The sequence below is a fragment of the Priapulus caudatus genome, unplaced genomic scaffold (assembly GCF_000485595.1).
Source record: "Priapulus caudatus unplaced genomic scaffold, Priapulus_caudatus-5.0.1 Scaffold766, whole genome shotgun sequence".
In the NCBI taxonomy this organism is placed as follows: Eukaryota; Metazoa; Priapulida; class Priapulimorpha; order Priapulimorphida; family Priapulidae; genus Priapulus; species Priapulus caudatus.
The window spans coordinates 66,552-82,481 of record NW_014577827.1 but is presented as its reverse complement, the minus strand read 5'-3'; the positions used below and the strand labels follow the sequence as shown (position 1 = coordinate 82,481).

The window sequence follows — 15,930 nt, the reverse complement described above, 5'->3', positions numbered from 1 at the left end:
CTCGTCTGGCATTAGCTCCCGGACTCCCACTGTTTGCAAGTCATATTTGCCAATAACTGCGGAGAATATCAGGCCAAATATCCAGCTGAAAACGACGGCGGATAATATCCTGACCCTGGATTGATAGAACATAATGACGGGGGTAGTTGAAATAAATCGGTGATGAGCTTACATCCTGGACTCCAAAGTGAATTAACTGCTGTTATGTAATGAGGTGCTAACTCCTTCACCGCGCGGGGCTTCTGTAATCCCAGCCATAAACAAGACCGAACATAGGACGTGAAACGGGAACGTGCGTGGTTTACTACCCCAAAATTCCATTGGCGACACAATACTGAGGGCCTACCGGGCCGCGGTCTAGCCGAAAAGACTACCAACCTTCTCACATTTAATGACTAATTTCGCGTTCGATGCGGAAAAAAGCCGCTAATCGGGCCACATGCAATTCATACTCCGACGATGCTAGAACTAGTGTATTTAATGGGCGCAGATAATTGGAATGTCATCGAAACACGTAACGTCTCATCGATTATCCGCGTTGTATTCATAATCATGACAGGTCGTGACTCCAAGGTATTTTATGGGCCAAATCGTCATATCGTGCCACGGGCCGGGCGTTGCACTAAGATGAATTAGCACCTGTAAAGTATACAAAGAGGTCAGAAATTTTCATATATATCAAATAAGGATTCCTTTGTCTTAGCGCGGTACGACGCCGGCGATGGAACCCATGTGGGGCGGCAAAGGAATGATACGACACTGCACCATCTAAATTAATCTCGTAATATTGTTAAGAGTGATTGCAGCAGGCCGCGTGTGGCAATCGAAGAGTTGAAGGTAAAAGCAATTGAATGTATTTGTTTAAAATTCCCAAGCAGGTATGGGGTGGTGTGAAGGTCGTGTTGTTTAATGCTACCCCCACTAAGAGATCGGCCCGCTCTTGTTATTACATCCTATGGTCTGATTGTATCTGATCAGATGCAGTGTGAGACCATTATTATGCTAAATATATCCGAAGTTAAATATTTAAATTCCGTCAAGGTAAAATAACTTCAAAATCTTCCAGTTCCCTGGTTATAAATGTACCCCGAATTACTGTGATCAAGCCGACTGTCTTTAATAGCTTAGTATTTAATTCTGTGTTTTATAACGAGTTTAATTTATTATTGTTTTATGCTAGTCATCCGCCCAAAATAGCCGAAAGATGGATTGGGAAATACTGGCATATCGTTAAGTTGACACTGAGATACTTCGATAATCGTCCTCATGTAAGCGGCTACCTACAACCATATTTGCTAACTTAACGGACGCAGAAATAAAGATCAGCTGCGAGCCGTGTTCGAATGAAAGGAATGTAAAGCGCATGCACACGTGCAGCTCCATGCATCATATCTACGAATGAGCGCACTGTAAATAGAGTTTGGAGCATCTTTATACAGATCAATGCCGCGAATTTCTTGTTCGCGACACTCAACAGATGCAGTAGCATCACTTTAATATCGGGGAAAATAGCGCCGCTTTTGCAAACGGTTAATCTACCATGCATTCGGGTAAGGGTAGAGGTTTATACTGGCGGTGGGTGTTTACCGGAAAGGCAATAAACAGGTGTTATTGCACTGACACTGGCCTTTCTTGACAGCGCGTCCGCTTTTCGTGGAGCTGCCAGTGGTAGAACCACGCGCTGCCGGTGTCCATTACATGCCAACCACAGCGTGGCATTAGCACTAGCGTCCTGCAAAAAATATGATACCATTTTAAAGATCAACCCTGGAACGCAGTCGCCTAACCTGCCTGCGTTCACGGACCTCGCTAAGGTATTTCATCCTCCTCCTCCTCCCACTGGCAAGAAAATGTGGCACATTATTACTCTGGGGCATCGTACGCATGCAGGGATCTGTCATGTGCGTCGTTTCCTTCCTCATGTCGCCTCGTGTGACACTAGCGCACCACTGTCCGAGGTAAACGTATTGATTACCTGGTTTTAAAAACCCCATATTCCGCTAGCGGTGGCGCTCAAAATCTGAGCTGTCGACGTGTACATCACGGCAAACTATTACCTGTACGCGCATCGCCTAATCCGGACTGTACAGGAGATAATTTCTCACATGAATTACATAATACGGTCTCCATCAGGAAGCCAGCTCGACTCGGCTCTGCTGGTATGGACTGGTAGGATTATAACCATAACTGGTCACCTACTCGAATTGTTTGATTCCTCGCCCGATCGTCATCCAACTAAACTTCTTATTACGTTCGTCCCCCCGCGCGTGCGTGATGGCATGAGCGTGCACGCTTGATGCATGTTAATCTAACGCGATGCTACTGGATCTCTGCATACAGGGAACGGCGCACGTGGTAACAATAAGTGTATCTAAGGGGAGTAACGCCGGGGGATCTGCCCGTACATAAGGTAGACGGGTGAGAATCCCTCCTCGTACATGTTCTGCCGCTCCTGTACGCAAAAAGAATGGGTCCCTAACACCTGTTTCCAATTCAGTAGTGTCGAGACTTACTAATGGGCAGGCCAACATAGCAATTTTAGCGTCGATGAAACCTTATGCGCATACCGCGTTGACGCGGGATCGAAATGGGACCGTCTTGACGGATGTATCCTGAAGACTTCTGAAATGTCGCATATTTATCGAGAATTATAAAAATTCCAACCCTCGCTCTGTAAGGAAACGCAGTGGAACAGCGCATGCGTCAGGATGTATAAATTTAAGGAATTAAACTTTAGGGCAAATAGTTCTGCATGACTTATTAGTCGTGCAGTAGCATCCGGGTACGCGGAGTAAGAGATCCTACAAACGTAAACCTATATATCTAATACCGCCCCGTCTGTCAATGGCGGCGCCCTACGACATCTATGCTGGACTGTCTCGCGTTCCTGCTGTCGGCATAGGAGGCTTCGTGCATTGGGGCATTCACTCTACGTAACATTCCCTTCGCATTAGACACGGTACAAATTCCTTAACCTTTTTTTGATTTGCAGATAACATGTGCGGCCAAAAACATTTATTCGCTATCTTTTACGGTCAGCGTTATTATCGAAACCCAGGTGTGCAGCATCGCGCGCAGAACGAGTGAACATCGCATACCATAAACAGGCCTGCACGCGAATGAGCCGCGTATCACGACTTGTGAACAAGGGGGATCAGTAGGAGAATCGTAACTAAATGACACAAAATCTCCTCCCCCAATAGTAATATGCCTCGCATTGAATTTAAATTTGGCGATAAAGTTACATGCGGGTTGGGTCAAAAACAATATAATAATGATCGGCATCAGCTCTACGTCGCTGTTTTTTGCAAAGTCGCGAAAATTCTCGCTCTATTGTAACACTAAAGGCCGGCGCGCGATGGTAGGTGGGTATTAATAAGGCTGGCTGCGGCCCGTGCACCGCTTCCTAGCTGCGAGCGTCGACCGCGAAAACATGCGGTTAGCTCACACTCGTCACGCTCACCTCTCACATCTCGTTGGCAGCTCCCCCCGCACTGAACTGGATTTTTCGCCAGCCCTGCTGAGTGCGTCTTGCTTGTAATGTTTACTGCTCCTGGTCTGACATTCTCATATGTGGTCATAACTGCAGACGTATAACTGCCATCATCTCAAGGCGGGCGTTCGTAATGTCCTTCGAGGCCGTGAGTAAAAAACGCGATGGGCTTTACCATCCTACGTAATTACCTTGTTCTCGCGGCCGAATCACAGAAAATGTTCCATTGTATTAAAGAAATATCACGCAATACCGCTCCCTTCTCGACAATTGCCCACATCTGAGTTGTGCTCCGACTAACTGTTTACTAAGATATAATGATGATCATGCTCACCTCCATCGTCCGCTTACTGGGTCAAAAACAGAAGCTACTGTATGATTGAGGCATCACATAATCCAAAGAGAAACTCTGTCGGGTGAAGCCAAATGCCAGAACTGGAGCGGTAGTAGACGCTCTTTTAATCGCCTCGAAAGAGGTGACGGCCTCTAGCTCTCTCCAGACGTCCACTTAAAGTACCGACTTACCCCGTAAAGCCACGTGAGAGGCGGTTGCAATCGCAGCATACCTTCCTTAAATAAATTCGGTAAGAGCCACTTAAGCCATAATGAATACGTCGAACAATCGGTAAGGCGTCGTGGAAAGCTGCAAACCAGTACGGCACGAACTTGTCCGGCGTCGGGTTTAATTTTTGTCGAGTCGAATGATGTGCGCCTAAAAATGAGTAGACATGCGACGAAGGAAAACAAAATTTTAGTTAGTTTTTAATCTTAAATTAGCAAGGTCGCAACCTCCCGAAGAACCTGCAATCAGACGTTTTACGTGTGAATACGAAATTGCGCTAATGCACAACAAATATCATCAATATGATACAATGACCAAATTAACCCACAAAATCCCCGCAGCATGAATGCATGATCTCTGAAACGCAGAAGGCCGTTGCACTAATCAAAAGGGAGAGGAACAATAGAAACCACTGTCCGCCCCGTCGTAACAAAATAGCATGTATGTCCATCCCACAGCGCCACTATGGATAATTGACTGATATGTGATCCAAATCTCAATGTAGAGAAGATACAGCGCTCCCCACATAAACTCATGTAGAACGTTCAAATTTAGTTTGAGGCAAAGGATGATTTCACTAAAATCACACACATTCTCACACTCTCCCATCCTTCTTCGGCACTTACAAAACAGACCCGCGGCCCACCGGCGACTGTGACGGCTCATTCATTCTCGCTTGTAATAGTGGCGTCGACTTTCGTTCTGTTACTATCTGTGCATGGCGCGGCTGATAATCTGTGAGGAGTTTCGTACGAATTGGTCTATTATGATCTCCGTATTATGAAAGCTCCATGATTTCGTGCGTCCCAAGTTTCATAAATCCGAGCTGGCAAAAACATGCGCATCGGATTCCTAATAAAGTGTATATACACCGCTGCTGCCTCTCTCACCACATGGCATTAGCAGCGCTGCTAAAAACCAATATGTTTGCCGATGGCAACGATGCTGTCTCCGTACCCGACATCTGGCTGCTATCGCGCCCGGTCTCTCAATAGTAAGCTATCCCTTCATCCCGTTTTGCGGACTTGGACTGACACCGGTTGGCGTATCAGTAACACTGACGTATGTAATCCTGTGTGAGAATTTATCTTGCTGTAGATCATTAGGTCTCGTCGAGCATTAGTTTAGGATTGACGAGTGAACCACGCCGACTTCCCGCTTTGCACATCTCCGGCGTGCATATCCACGTCCGTAACGTGATACCCGCGCCTCCACGTAGCACTCTTAGGGCGCGAGTTAATCGACAGCCCGCGCGTACGCTGGTGGCAGTGTAACAGCTGTTGCTTGCGCAGGCGAACAGTGATTGTTGTATCACTAGGTGAACTAATGGAAGGCGTAGTCAATTTGCAGATGGCAAGCACATTCCTCTAAAATCTACTAATGGCTCTATTAGTACGCAAAAAATCCCAACCACCTATACACATGGTCTAGGTAAACCGGCTAACTAACATATGAAAAAAGGCTGAACAGAATATTTACGTCTCGCCTATTACAAAGTGTTAGTCCTACCGCCCTAACACTGGATAGAAATATCCACTACCGATATAGCGTGGAAAATCGGCGTTTAAACCTACCATCGATACGTCGGCGGAGAGTGAAAGATTGCTCCGCACAATTGCCTCGCTCTAACAGACAAAATTTCTGCTCCAGTGATCAATTAACCGAGTTTAAACACGTCTACCCTCTATTTCTAACAGACAACGCGGGCGCAGTATATAGCGTGTAGTGCAACGCGATGCCTATTATATATGGGAAGGTCAGGGGGTTTCGGAAAAAAACATTCTCACCAATTCATGCTTGACCCCCTCCTCAAGTTATCCCCGCTGTTGACTCCTACTTAGGCGTGCAATCACAGACCTATGTGGCCCTAAGTCCGTCCACATTCGTAGCAGCGCAGCGAGATGCGCGAAGCAATGGCAGCACCCCAGTCGCTGTGCACGCCACGCGCGCTGAAGGTGGAATGTAGGACAGAAGGTGGGGTGTAAATAGGCGCGAAACGGAGGAGCATAGCAAAAATGGCTGTCGATTAGAATCAAATGTTGCGCTGATCAGCCGACGATCCCGCAACGATCATCGGCACAGCCCTCCACATCTGTGTCTGGGTTTTGACTAGCTCCCCCAACTGCGCAAAGCTGGCGGCAAATTATCGTCATTCCCCGGAGCGTATTAAGATGCTGAGGCGGTACGAGAAACCGGCACGCGACCGAATCGGCATAACCAGCGGTTTGGCCATTTCTGTCGCTTTGCATATGATACAAGCGTTTGGCAGCGAAACGACGCGCAGTATGCGAGCTGCCAATCTCAAGCTTCTACTGTCGCTTGCCGCAGACAAATTTCCACGGCAGCTTCCAATATTGCCGGATTTTGTTGACGGCTCTCTGAGCTGGCACACTTTGGAGGCCATCTAAAAATATATTATCTGCTAAACGTGCCTGAAAAAAACGCCTCAAATTCCTATGACTATCTTGGATATGCGGCACTTCGCATATTCAAAATAGAACCTGTGCATACGCACGCGGCTTTCCGAAGCGTTTGCCGCCCTGAAATTTTTCAATCAATTTCCTGATGCGCAGTGAATTTCCCTGGCCGGGTTTCGGTACTGACGTGCAGATGTACTAAAGCAGTTGTGACCAAGTGATGCCTCACATTTGCAAGTATATGTCCTTACGCGCCAAAAAATTGTGGCCAACCCCTCCGTGTAAATGATGAATAACCGCTATTGATCCAAATTGTCTATCAGGTCACTTCTAACTGAACGCCGCCCCAAAAAGCTGTAAGCATCCCGCCACGGGCGCAAAAATGACCATGTAGGCCGGACCCGGCGAGACCCGCTGAATATTAGGTATACTCGCGCAGCAAGCTCGTGCAGGCGCGGACGATATATCAACATTGCTGCCCTTAGACTGTCTAACAAATAGTTTCACGCTTCCCCAATAGCAAACGCAAAGCTAACGAAAATATCATATGCCATCTGCGGCGGTTCCTACGAAGGCGCGTGCCATAGGTGGGATTCATATGTAGTCATTAGGATCTAACTGAGGGCAATAGCAGCGAACTGATCAGCGACAGGTATGGAGAGCGGATCTTCGGTGTAAGTAACTAAGGGATCGCAATCACTAGTTATACTATTCTCTAATTACTTCCTTTAATTATTAACTACTGTCGATATGTGTACAGTGAAGCGCATTCTCGCAAGATAATTCTCGTTAGAAAACATCGTTTATAAGCCGGAAGAAATATTAGTACTTACCGGATTTACCGCTAGAGAAACCATGCCGTAGTGCGATGCTATGACCACGGTTTAATCGATCGCTCGCTCCCCCTGCGTTGTTCGCAAGGAATACCCCAAAGTGCGACTGGTCCTGCACCACAATGTAGTGGGGTTTGAAAAAGTTCGCACTACCTTTGTAACGAGTTCCTGTGAATAAGCACTGATAGAGACATAGACAAGACAAGAAGTAGCGTCCACTAGTGTTAGCGTACATGTATACAAAGCATGAAGTCTCAATGTATACAGACCCTCAGACCGTTCAACCTACATAGCAACGTATCACGCCAGCTTCAACCTTTTAATCAATTGTGTGTCTTCTTAACAAAGCCCTCGACGAGCGCGGATCCGCGCTCGCACTATTTATAGCCGCGGTCCTTCGCCATACGTCACCCAGCCACTAGTTAATAAGCTCTTTCGCTGGGCCACTGACCATACAAATACGGTAATGCAGTCCCCCTAATGCCTGGCTACATTAATCCATACCGAAACATGGTACATGGTATGAGTGATCACTCCGCACTTAGCTGGATCCCGTGGTCCCATTCCTGACCTGATGTCAATAGGTTCATAATGGTCCAGCGTCTAGTTGTCAAAATGCCACACTCCGGGAAACCTTAGCCCTGCGCTCGATTATTGCTTACCTCTTGCTAGCGTGCTCGAACCGGCCCGCGTAGTTCCACGCGTGACATGTTGTGAGCACAGAGGCCGTGGACGCGTCCTCTCGAACTAGCGGCGCCCAAGATTGCTGTTTCCCCGCATCGCCATCGCTTTCGCGCCTATGGAATCATGCCCGCTTACAATAAGTAACGCTAACGGAACAGAGAGTGCCCGAAATCTCGACGCACAAATCTGTGTCTCCGAATGCTTAACCATACGTGAAGCAGCAGCTAGCTCCCGAATCTTGGCGGCCAATCTCTGTCTGCCGGAATACACGTAACCACCGGGAACCAGATCTGCTCCCGAATCTCGCGCACAATCTCTGTCTCCGATACGAACGTATAACTACGGGAACAAGAGACTGCTCGAATCTCGGCGACACGAATCTGCTGTCTCCGAATACACGGAAAACTACGGAACAAGGTCTGCATCCGAATCTCGTGCGCAACAATCTCGCTCTCTGAATACATGTCAAACTAACGGGAAAGAGCTGCTCCGAATCTCAGCGCACAATTCTACTGTTTCCGAATACACGTAAACTAACGGGAACAAGATGACTGCTCCGAATCTCGCGCAACAATCTCCCTGTCTCCGAATAACACCGTAAAACTGCGGGAAAGAGCTGCCTCGAAAATCTCGCGCACAAATCTGCTGTCTCGAATTACACGTAAAACTACGGAACAGAGCCATGCTCAGAATCTAGCGCAACAAATCTCCTGTCTCCGAAACACGTAATACTACAGGGAAGCAGAAGACTGCTCCGAATCTCGCCCGCGCCCACATCTCTGTCTCCCAAAATACACGTAAACTACGGGAACAGCATCTTGCTTCGAATCTCGGCTCAGGCAAGCTCTGTCTCCGATAGCACGGTATAAGCTACGGGAACAGAGCTGCTCCGAATCTCGCGCACAATCTCTGTCTCCGATACACCTGTAAACCTACCCGGGATACAGAGCTCGGCATCCGAATCTCGCGCACCGAATCTCTGTCTCCGAATACACGTAAACATACGGGAAGCGAAATCTGGTCTCCGAATCTCGGCGGCACAATCTCTGTCTCCGAATACACGTAAACTAGCGGCAACTAGATACGACTCGCTCACGAATCTCGGCGGCAGCAATCTCTGTTTGGCGAATGTCGTAACACCACGTAAACTACGGGAACAGAGCTGCTCCTAATTATCTCGGCGCACAATCTCTGTCTCCGAATACACGTAAACTACGGGAACAGAGCTGCTCCGAATCTCGGCGCACAATCTCTGTCTCCGAATACACGTAAACTACGGGAACAGAGCTGCTCCGAATCTCGGCGCACAATCTCTGTCTCCGAATACACGTAACCTACGTACACGTATTCCGACTTACCTAAGGCCTAATGATATGCTCCGAATAGCTCCGAAAGGATGTGTCCTGGTTTCCTTCTTGTCCTATCCTGAGGTCCTAGTGAACCAGTCTGGTGACTGACTGACTTTACCATAGGATTTTGGCTGCTTATATAGAACCCTGGGATAACGTAGGAACCTTTCAGTACCTCCATGTCCCGTGCGTCGGGTGCCTCGACGTTGACCCCCCTCGCTTAACACGTGTACAGGTGATGCACCCCTCGGTCCAGTATATGTCCGAGCGTCACACTCCCCTGTCTGCCACGTGCTCGGCCGGCGCCGCTCTCTCTCCCGGTGCGTGTACGTGATGCCGCAACTCCCTGATCTCCCACATCTGGTAGCCATGGGAGACCCTTCCCTCTCGCTTGTTTGTGTCGCTGGGGAAAACTTTCTACCTCTGTTGCGGTGGCTGGTCTCTGGTTGTATGACGTCATCCCCCCTGAAATCTCCACAACTCTTCACACTACTTAGACTATATGCGCGTCAGATTTGTGGCTCTATTCCTTTATGTAAATCTGTTTAAGCTATTTTTATAGCACCGAGAAATATAACATATCACATGTTGAAATCTTTTAGGAGTTTTAATACTGACAAATACACCTGTACATACACCTCTCTATAGCACCTGTTGTATATAGATGATAAATATAGAATCATCACACTCCCCCCTCCTTAAAGTCATCTGTCCCCAGATGAGATGGGTGACTTTTAAAACAAAATATTATACACGCATTTTATATCACAAGTCATGCAATTAAACATTTTACATACTGTACTATCTCGATAATAGACATGGCACTAGAAAATACTACTGTATACTGACTACGGTGTATACGTTCTACTACGATCACATCTTTTTACGTTTCGCTTCATATAAATTTTACATCACAACTTATAAAAGTATAAAATACCTGATATATAATCACCTTTTAGTAAACTACCTATTCACGCTACATTTACTCTGCCTCACTGGACGAACTGCTGTCGCTGGAGGTATCGCTGGAGTCAGATCCCTATCCTCCTTCGTCGGCTTCTCCACGGCCAGGTCCCATCCCTTGGAGCGCAGGAGGTCCAGCACCTGCTCCTGCCTCAGGTGACCGATGGGGTCCCGTTCGTGTATCGCCGCCGTGGCCTTCATCTCCTGCACGTGGTGCTGGAGGGTCTTAATCAACTCCTCCTTCCTAGCTAGCGTCTGCTGCCAGCCCCTTTCTACTTCTCCTTTCTTCTCTCTACATCGCTGTTCCATCTCGCAAGCTCGTCTTCTTTCCTCCTTTACAATGCTCTCTTCCTCCTTCCTTATTTCGTCTCGTAACCGGTCGCTAAATACTTCTTCCTGCTTTAAGTCCTCCTGTAATTTTCCTATCCTATCTCTCAGTCGCTTCATCCGTAGATTCGCCCTCCCATTCTTCTGTCTTAGCTCTATTCCAGGAGACGTGCCTAGGGGAGCGAGGTTCCAGGCTGAGCTGATGGTATTGATGTTAACGGCAACTTTATTGGGTTTTGAGTTTGTTTCTTCCCGAGGAAGGTCCAACAGGGTGAGTGTATTGGGTCGTGGTGATGCAGGGTCTATTTCCTTCTCCTTTCCGGTATGCTTTCCTCCTTTGACCTCAGGGTACTCGATCCTTCTTCTCTTTGTGCCGACTTCTTCTTTCTTACTTGTTTCCTTGTCCACTTTCCTGGTGGTAGCGGCTCTATCTAGTTTCAGCTCCCCTCTGCGCGACTCAACATATTGTATTGTTGCAAGATCCACTGTTGGCCTGTCTTGGTGCCATTTGCGGATGTGCTTCCCGATGTCGTCACGCCTGCTTGCCTGCAGCTGGTCGCAGTAAGGGCAGACAAACTTCCGAACAATAGGCCCATGCTTCTCCTGTAAGTGCCGTTTTAGATTCCGACGCTTCCTAAACGTTTTTCTGCATCCGTCCGCCGTACAGCATTGCGCCTCTTCGGTTTCCGATAACACCTCGCCGGGGCGCACATGGACTTCCACTCTGTCTGACATATTCTCTCTCCTGCAAAAAGTAAATATACATCCTATTTAGCCAGCGTTTTATCACAAATCAAGCCTTTGAGGTGGCTTTCTGTTCCGACCTCCTCTCCTAGTGTGAGCTTCCTCCGAGCTTAATAGACCCCCTTTCCCAGTGTGAGCTTCCTCCGAGCTTAATAGACCCCCTTTCATAATAGTATCATCCTCCTGAATTAATTGGGGTAAATATGGGAGAGTGTCGTCTAGGACTGGGGTATTAAGAGGATCAAATAATCTGGTAAATTCTATCTCCTCGTCACTTTCCCGTTCTATGCATTGTTCCTCGTGCACGAATTCCTGCCCATCATGTTCCTCATTTTCCTTGGTGGTTGATTCTTCCCTATCTGTGTCGGCTTCTGTCCTTAATTGGATCCAGCTGGTAGGCATGACTTCTGCCTCATAAGGTTTTAAGCTATCTATATGAACTACTTTTTTTCTTCCTTGCGGAGATGGTTGTATCTCACACAGAACATCACTCAGTTTCCTTAGTACCAGATATGGCCCTTGCCATCCCAAGCCAAGTTTTCTTCTCACTCCTGGAGGATACCAATACCAAACCCATTCATTTGGTTTAAAGTTTAATGTTTTCACTCTTTTATCATAACTTTTCTTCTGACGCCGAGCAGCCTGTTTTAGTGACTCCCGGGCGAATTCATAGGACTCCGCCATTACATCCCGAATCCATTCTACATACTCGTGTGGGCAACGTAATCTCGTGTTAATTTCAGGTGGCGGACCAACCATTATATCTATTGGCAGATGAATTTCTCTTCCAAACATCATCAGGTTTGGGGAACATCCTGTTGAGGCTTGTGAGGTCGCTCGATAAGCCATCATTACATAGGGAAGGTGGTCATCCCAATCATCCCTCGAATCGTTCACAAACAAGGACAGCATTTTCTGCACTGTTCTATTGAATCTTTCTACCAGTCCATCAGATTGCGGGTAATATGGGGTTGTCCTAGTTTTGTTTATTTGTAATAGCTTGCAGAGTTCCTGAATTAATCTTGATCCTAAGTCAGCTCCTTGATCAGTGTGTATCTGACATGACACACCGTAACGACAGATATATTGGGTGACGAGCTGTTCCGCTACCGTATATGCTTCATGATTTGTGCATAGGCTTCTGCCCATTTAGTAAAATAATCACAGACGACCATGATTACTTTGTTTCCATTCTGAGTCTCTTCAAGTGGTCCTAAAATATCAATAGCTATTCTTTCGAATGGTGCTCCTACTATTGATTGTTGTAGAGTTCCTCTCTTGGGTCCTTTGCCTGGCTTCCTGCGAGCGCACACTGTGCACGGGCGACACCATCTCTTTATGTCCGATGAATATCCTGGCCAATAAAAGCGTTGGCGTACAGAACACAGACTTCTCCGTATCCCTTGATGTCCTGCCATTCTGTGGTAGTGAAGGTGCTGAAATATTTTCCTCCGAAGTACTTGTGGAATTAGGAGTTGTCTAGTGGGAAAACTTGGCGTCACTGACGTTATCCACCGTCGGTAGAGAAGACCATCATGAACCTCTAGATTATCCCATTGGGCCAAATAAGCCTTAGCTTCATAACCCATGGTTACGATTTCTGCCATTGCTGGTCGAAGTGAGTTGCTCTCCTTTAACTGTCGAAAGAACGTGATAACCTTATCTTTATCCTGTAACTCTTTTATATATCCCGGAGTCCACGTCTCTGGATCCCCACCATTATTCTCATTTGTTCCTGCCACATTGGCATCAAATGGTGCTCCATTGTCTCCAACAATGTTTCCTACATGGCCAAACCCTGTCCCTCTGTCGGGATCACTGGGGTTTCTTAGCCCATCTCCTCCGGTTATCTGTTCTTCCTCAGCCACATGTCCTGCAACACCATCTTGATCAGCAAGAGGCTTCATAATTACTTTTCTATCTGGCTTCATCACATCATGTCTCCTGTCTGAACGACGCTTCTGCGATGAGTTCAATGTCCTGCTGGCGTATGCGATAACTCTTTCTTCTCCATTTTGTGTTTGTGAGAGAACCGCTCCAACGCCTGTATTGCTTGCATCAGTGTCTAAAATGAATTCATCCTCTGGTGTGGGGTAGGTGAGTACGGGAGCTGTTATGAGCAATTCCTTTAATCTCCTAAAAGCACCTTCTGAGCTTTCATCCCAATGAAAGGTAGAATTTTTCTGGGTGAGAGCGGAAAGAGGGGAGGCAATCGTAGCAAATCCTGGTATAAAACGTCTGTAATAGGATGCGAATCCAAGAAAGCTGCGTACTTCTCTAATATTCGACGGAGTTTTCCAGTCTTTCACTGCCTCTACCTTGTTGGGATCACATTGTATTCCTTCATCCGAAACAACGTGTCCAAGGAATTGAACACTGGTCTGGAAGAGGTGGCACTTGGATGGTTTTAACTTCAGGTTAGCTTCTTGCAGTCGACAAAGTACCATCTCTAAGTTATTTAAGCTTTCTCGAAAAGTAGAGCCGAAAACAATTATATCATCCAGGTAAACCAGGCATTGTTTCCATTGTAATCCATGCAGAACTAACTCCATGACTCTCTCAAATGTTGCTGGAGAATTGGCTAATCCGAATGGTAAAACGGAAAACTGGAATAATCCTTCTCTCGTGGCAAAAGCGGTCTTTGGTTTGGACTCCTCGTCCATTTCTATTTGCCAGAAGCCACTAGCAAGGTCTAACGTACTGAACCATCGAGCTCCAGCAAGCGCATCAAACATCTCATCAATTCTTGGTAAGGGATAGGCATCCTTCCTGGTAACCTCGTTAAGTTTCCGATAATCGATACAGAACCTTACTGATCCATCCTTTTTAGTAACTAGAACAATGGGCGAAGCCCACGGACTGGCACTTGGTTCTATAATTCCTTTTTCTAACATGTCTTTAATTTCAGCTTCTGCTTGTGGTTTGCGGTGAACGGGAAGCCTCCGGGGTGGCTGTTTGATGGGTCTGGCAGTTCCGGTGTCAATGTGGTGCCGACAAAGAGATCCTTGAACTCATTCAAAAGACCTGCGAGTCGTTGCTGCTGAGGGTATGTGAGATCGCAATCTGCTCCATCCATCAGTTCCTGAAGGTGTTCGGGTAAATGTTTTGGATCCTTTTTCTGACTTGCAGAAAGTTCATCCACCTCTGTTCCTTTAGACAACTGTACCACGTTAACAACTGGAACTAATTCAGCCACTTGTTGACCTTCCTGTAGTTCTACTGTGCTGTTTCCAGTATTGATTATCTGTAAGGGAATACTAGTTGTATTACCCCTTGGCATGGTCCGGGCTAGGTGCAGTCCCATCCATTCTAAATCTCTGAACTGTTGTATGGCCTCAATCATAACTAAGAATTCGCCTTCAGCCTTCATTTTCATTCCTACTTTTCCAGGAACCAAGTAGCCTTCTCCTGGTTTTAGCAGCGTGGTTTCCGCCACATATACAGGCACGGGAAATTCCTCCTCTTCTCGATGACATCTTACAGTCTCCCCATTGACGTGTAACAATCCTTTCTTGATATCAAATATGCAATTATATGTCTCCAGAAAGTCCAGTCCCAGCAGTCCATCCGCCTGGCCTAGTGAAGAAATTATCATGCGACTTGAAAAAGTACGATCCTCTATTTTCATTGCAAATTCAGCTTCCCCCAAGCTTTTAAGGTTATCTCCATTGGCCACCTTCAATGACTGAAATGTCGGCTCTAACGTCTGATCCCGACTTTTGGTTAGGGTCCAGTAAACATCCTCATCCAAAAGTGTTACGCTTGAGCCTGTATCGATGATAAACTCTAATGCTTTGTCTTCTATCGTGATAGTCACCTGCCAGCATTGAGAAGATAATACTGACACTCCCATTTTCTTATTCTCCATAGGTTTTAACGATTCCTTTTCCGTATCTAATCCAGATTTTTTCGCTTCTGTCTCCTTAACGGCTTCAGGAACAAGACCAATGGGAAACAGTGTCGCCGTGGTCTTTCCTTCTTGGACCAGGTCACTGACCTTATGCCCGGTCCCTGTTAGTTTAATGGCACGGAGGATCCTGACACCTTCTCGCTGGGTGTTGCGGGATTCAGCCCTTTTCCCTTATAGTCTCCGGATGTTCTTTTGTTAGGACAATTTCTCTGCACATGCCCTTTCTGATGGCAGTAGAAACATTCCACTTGGGATGAGTTGGAAAATGGTCTAACTTCCGCATAGTTTCCTGAGTTCCCATATCCGTAGCGAGTTGTCCCGCCTTGCATATAGCCAGCCTCAGTTAGTCTTTGTCTTGTCACTGCCGCCTTCAAGTCCTGTACCTTCTTAGCTAACACCTTTCAGTAGTTTTGCCATAGCTCCTGTGTTAGACTCTTGGTTATTCTTTCCTCCTACCTGATGCACTCTCCCCATAGGTGGTTTCCTTGCAGCGTTAACTTCTTTGGTAATTGCCTCATACTGGGCAACCATAGTAATTGCTTCGTCCAAGGTGGCGGGCTCCTTCAGGCCTACATGTCTTCGTACGTCAACATCCTCCAAACCCTCCAGGTATTTATCTACCATTATCCCTGTGCACTCATAGGAAGG

The 15,930-nt window shown here is 46.9% G+C and overlaps 1 protein-coding gene across 1 annotated transcript in view; it reads right to left on the bottom strand.

The window, feature by feature from the left end:
• Nucleotides 1-9,929: 9,929 nt before the first annotated feature.
• LOC106813396 overlaps nt 9,930-15,930 on the bottom strand; it is a 17,960-nt gene continuing 11,959 nt past the window's right edge. Inside the window, exon 2 of the mRNA XM_014817532.1 lies at nt 9,930-11,373. Within this exon, the coding sequence (XP_014673018.1) occupies nt 10,302-11,373 (1,072 nt within the window). The 3' untranslated portion in view covers nt 9,930-10,301. The remainder of the gene's footprint in view (nt 11,374-15,930) is intronic.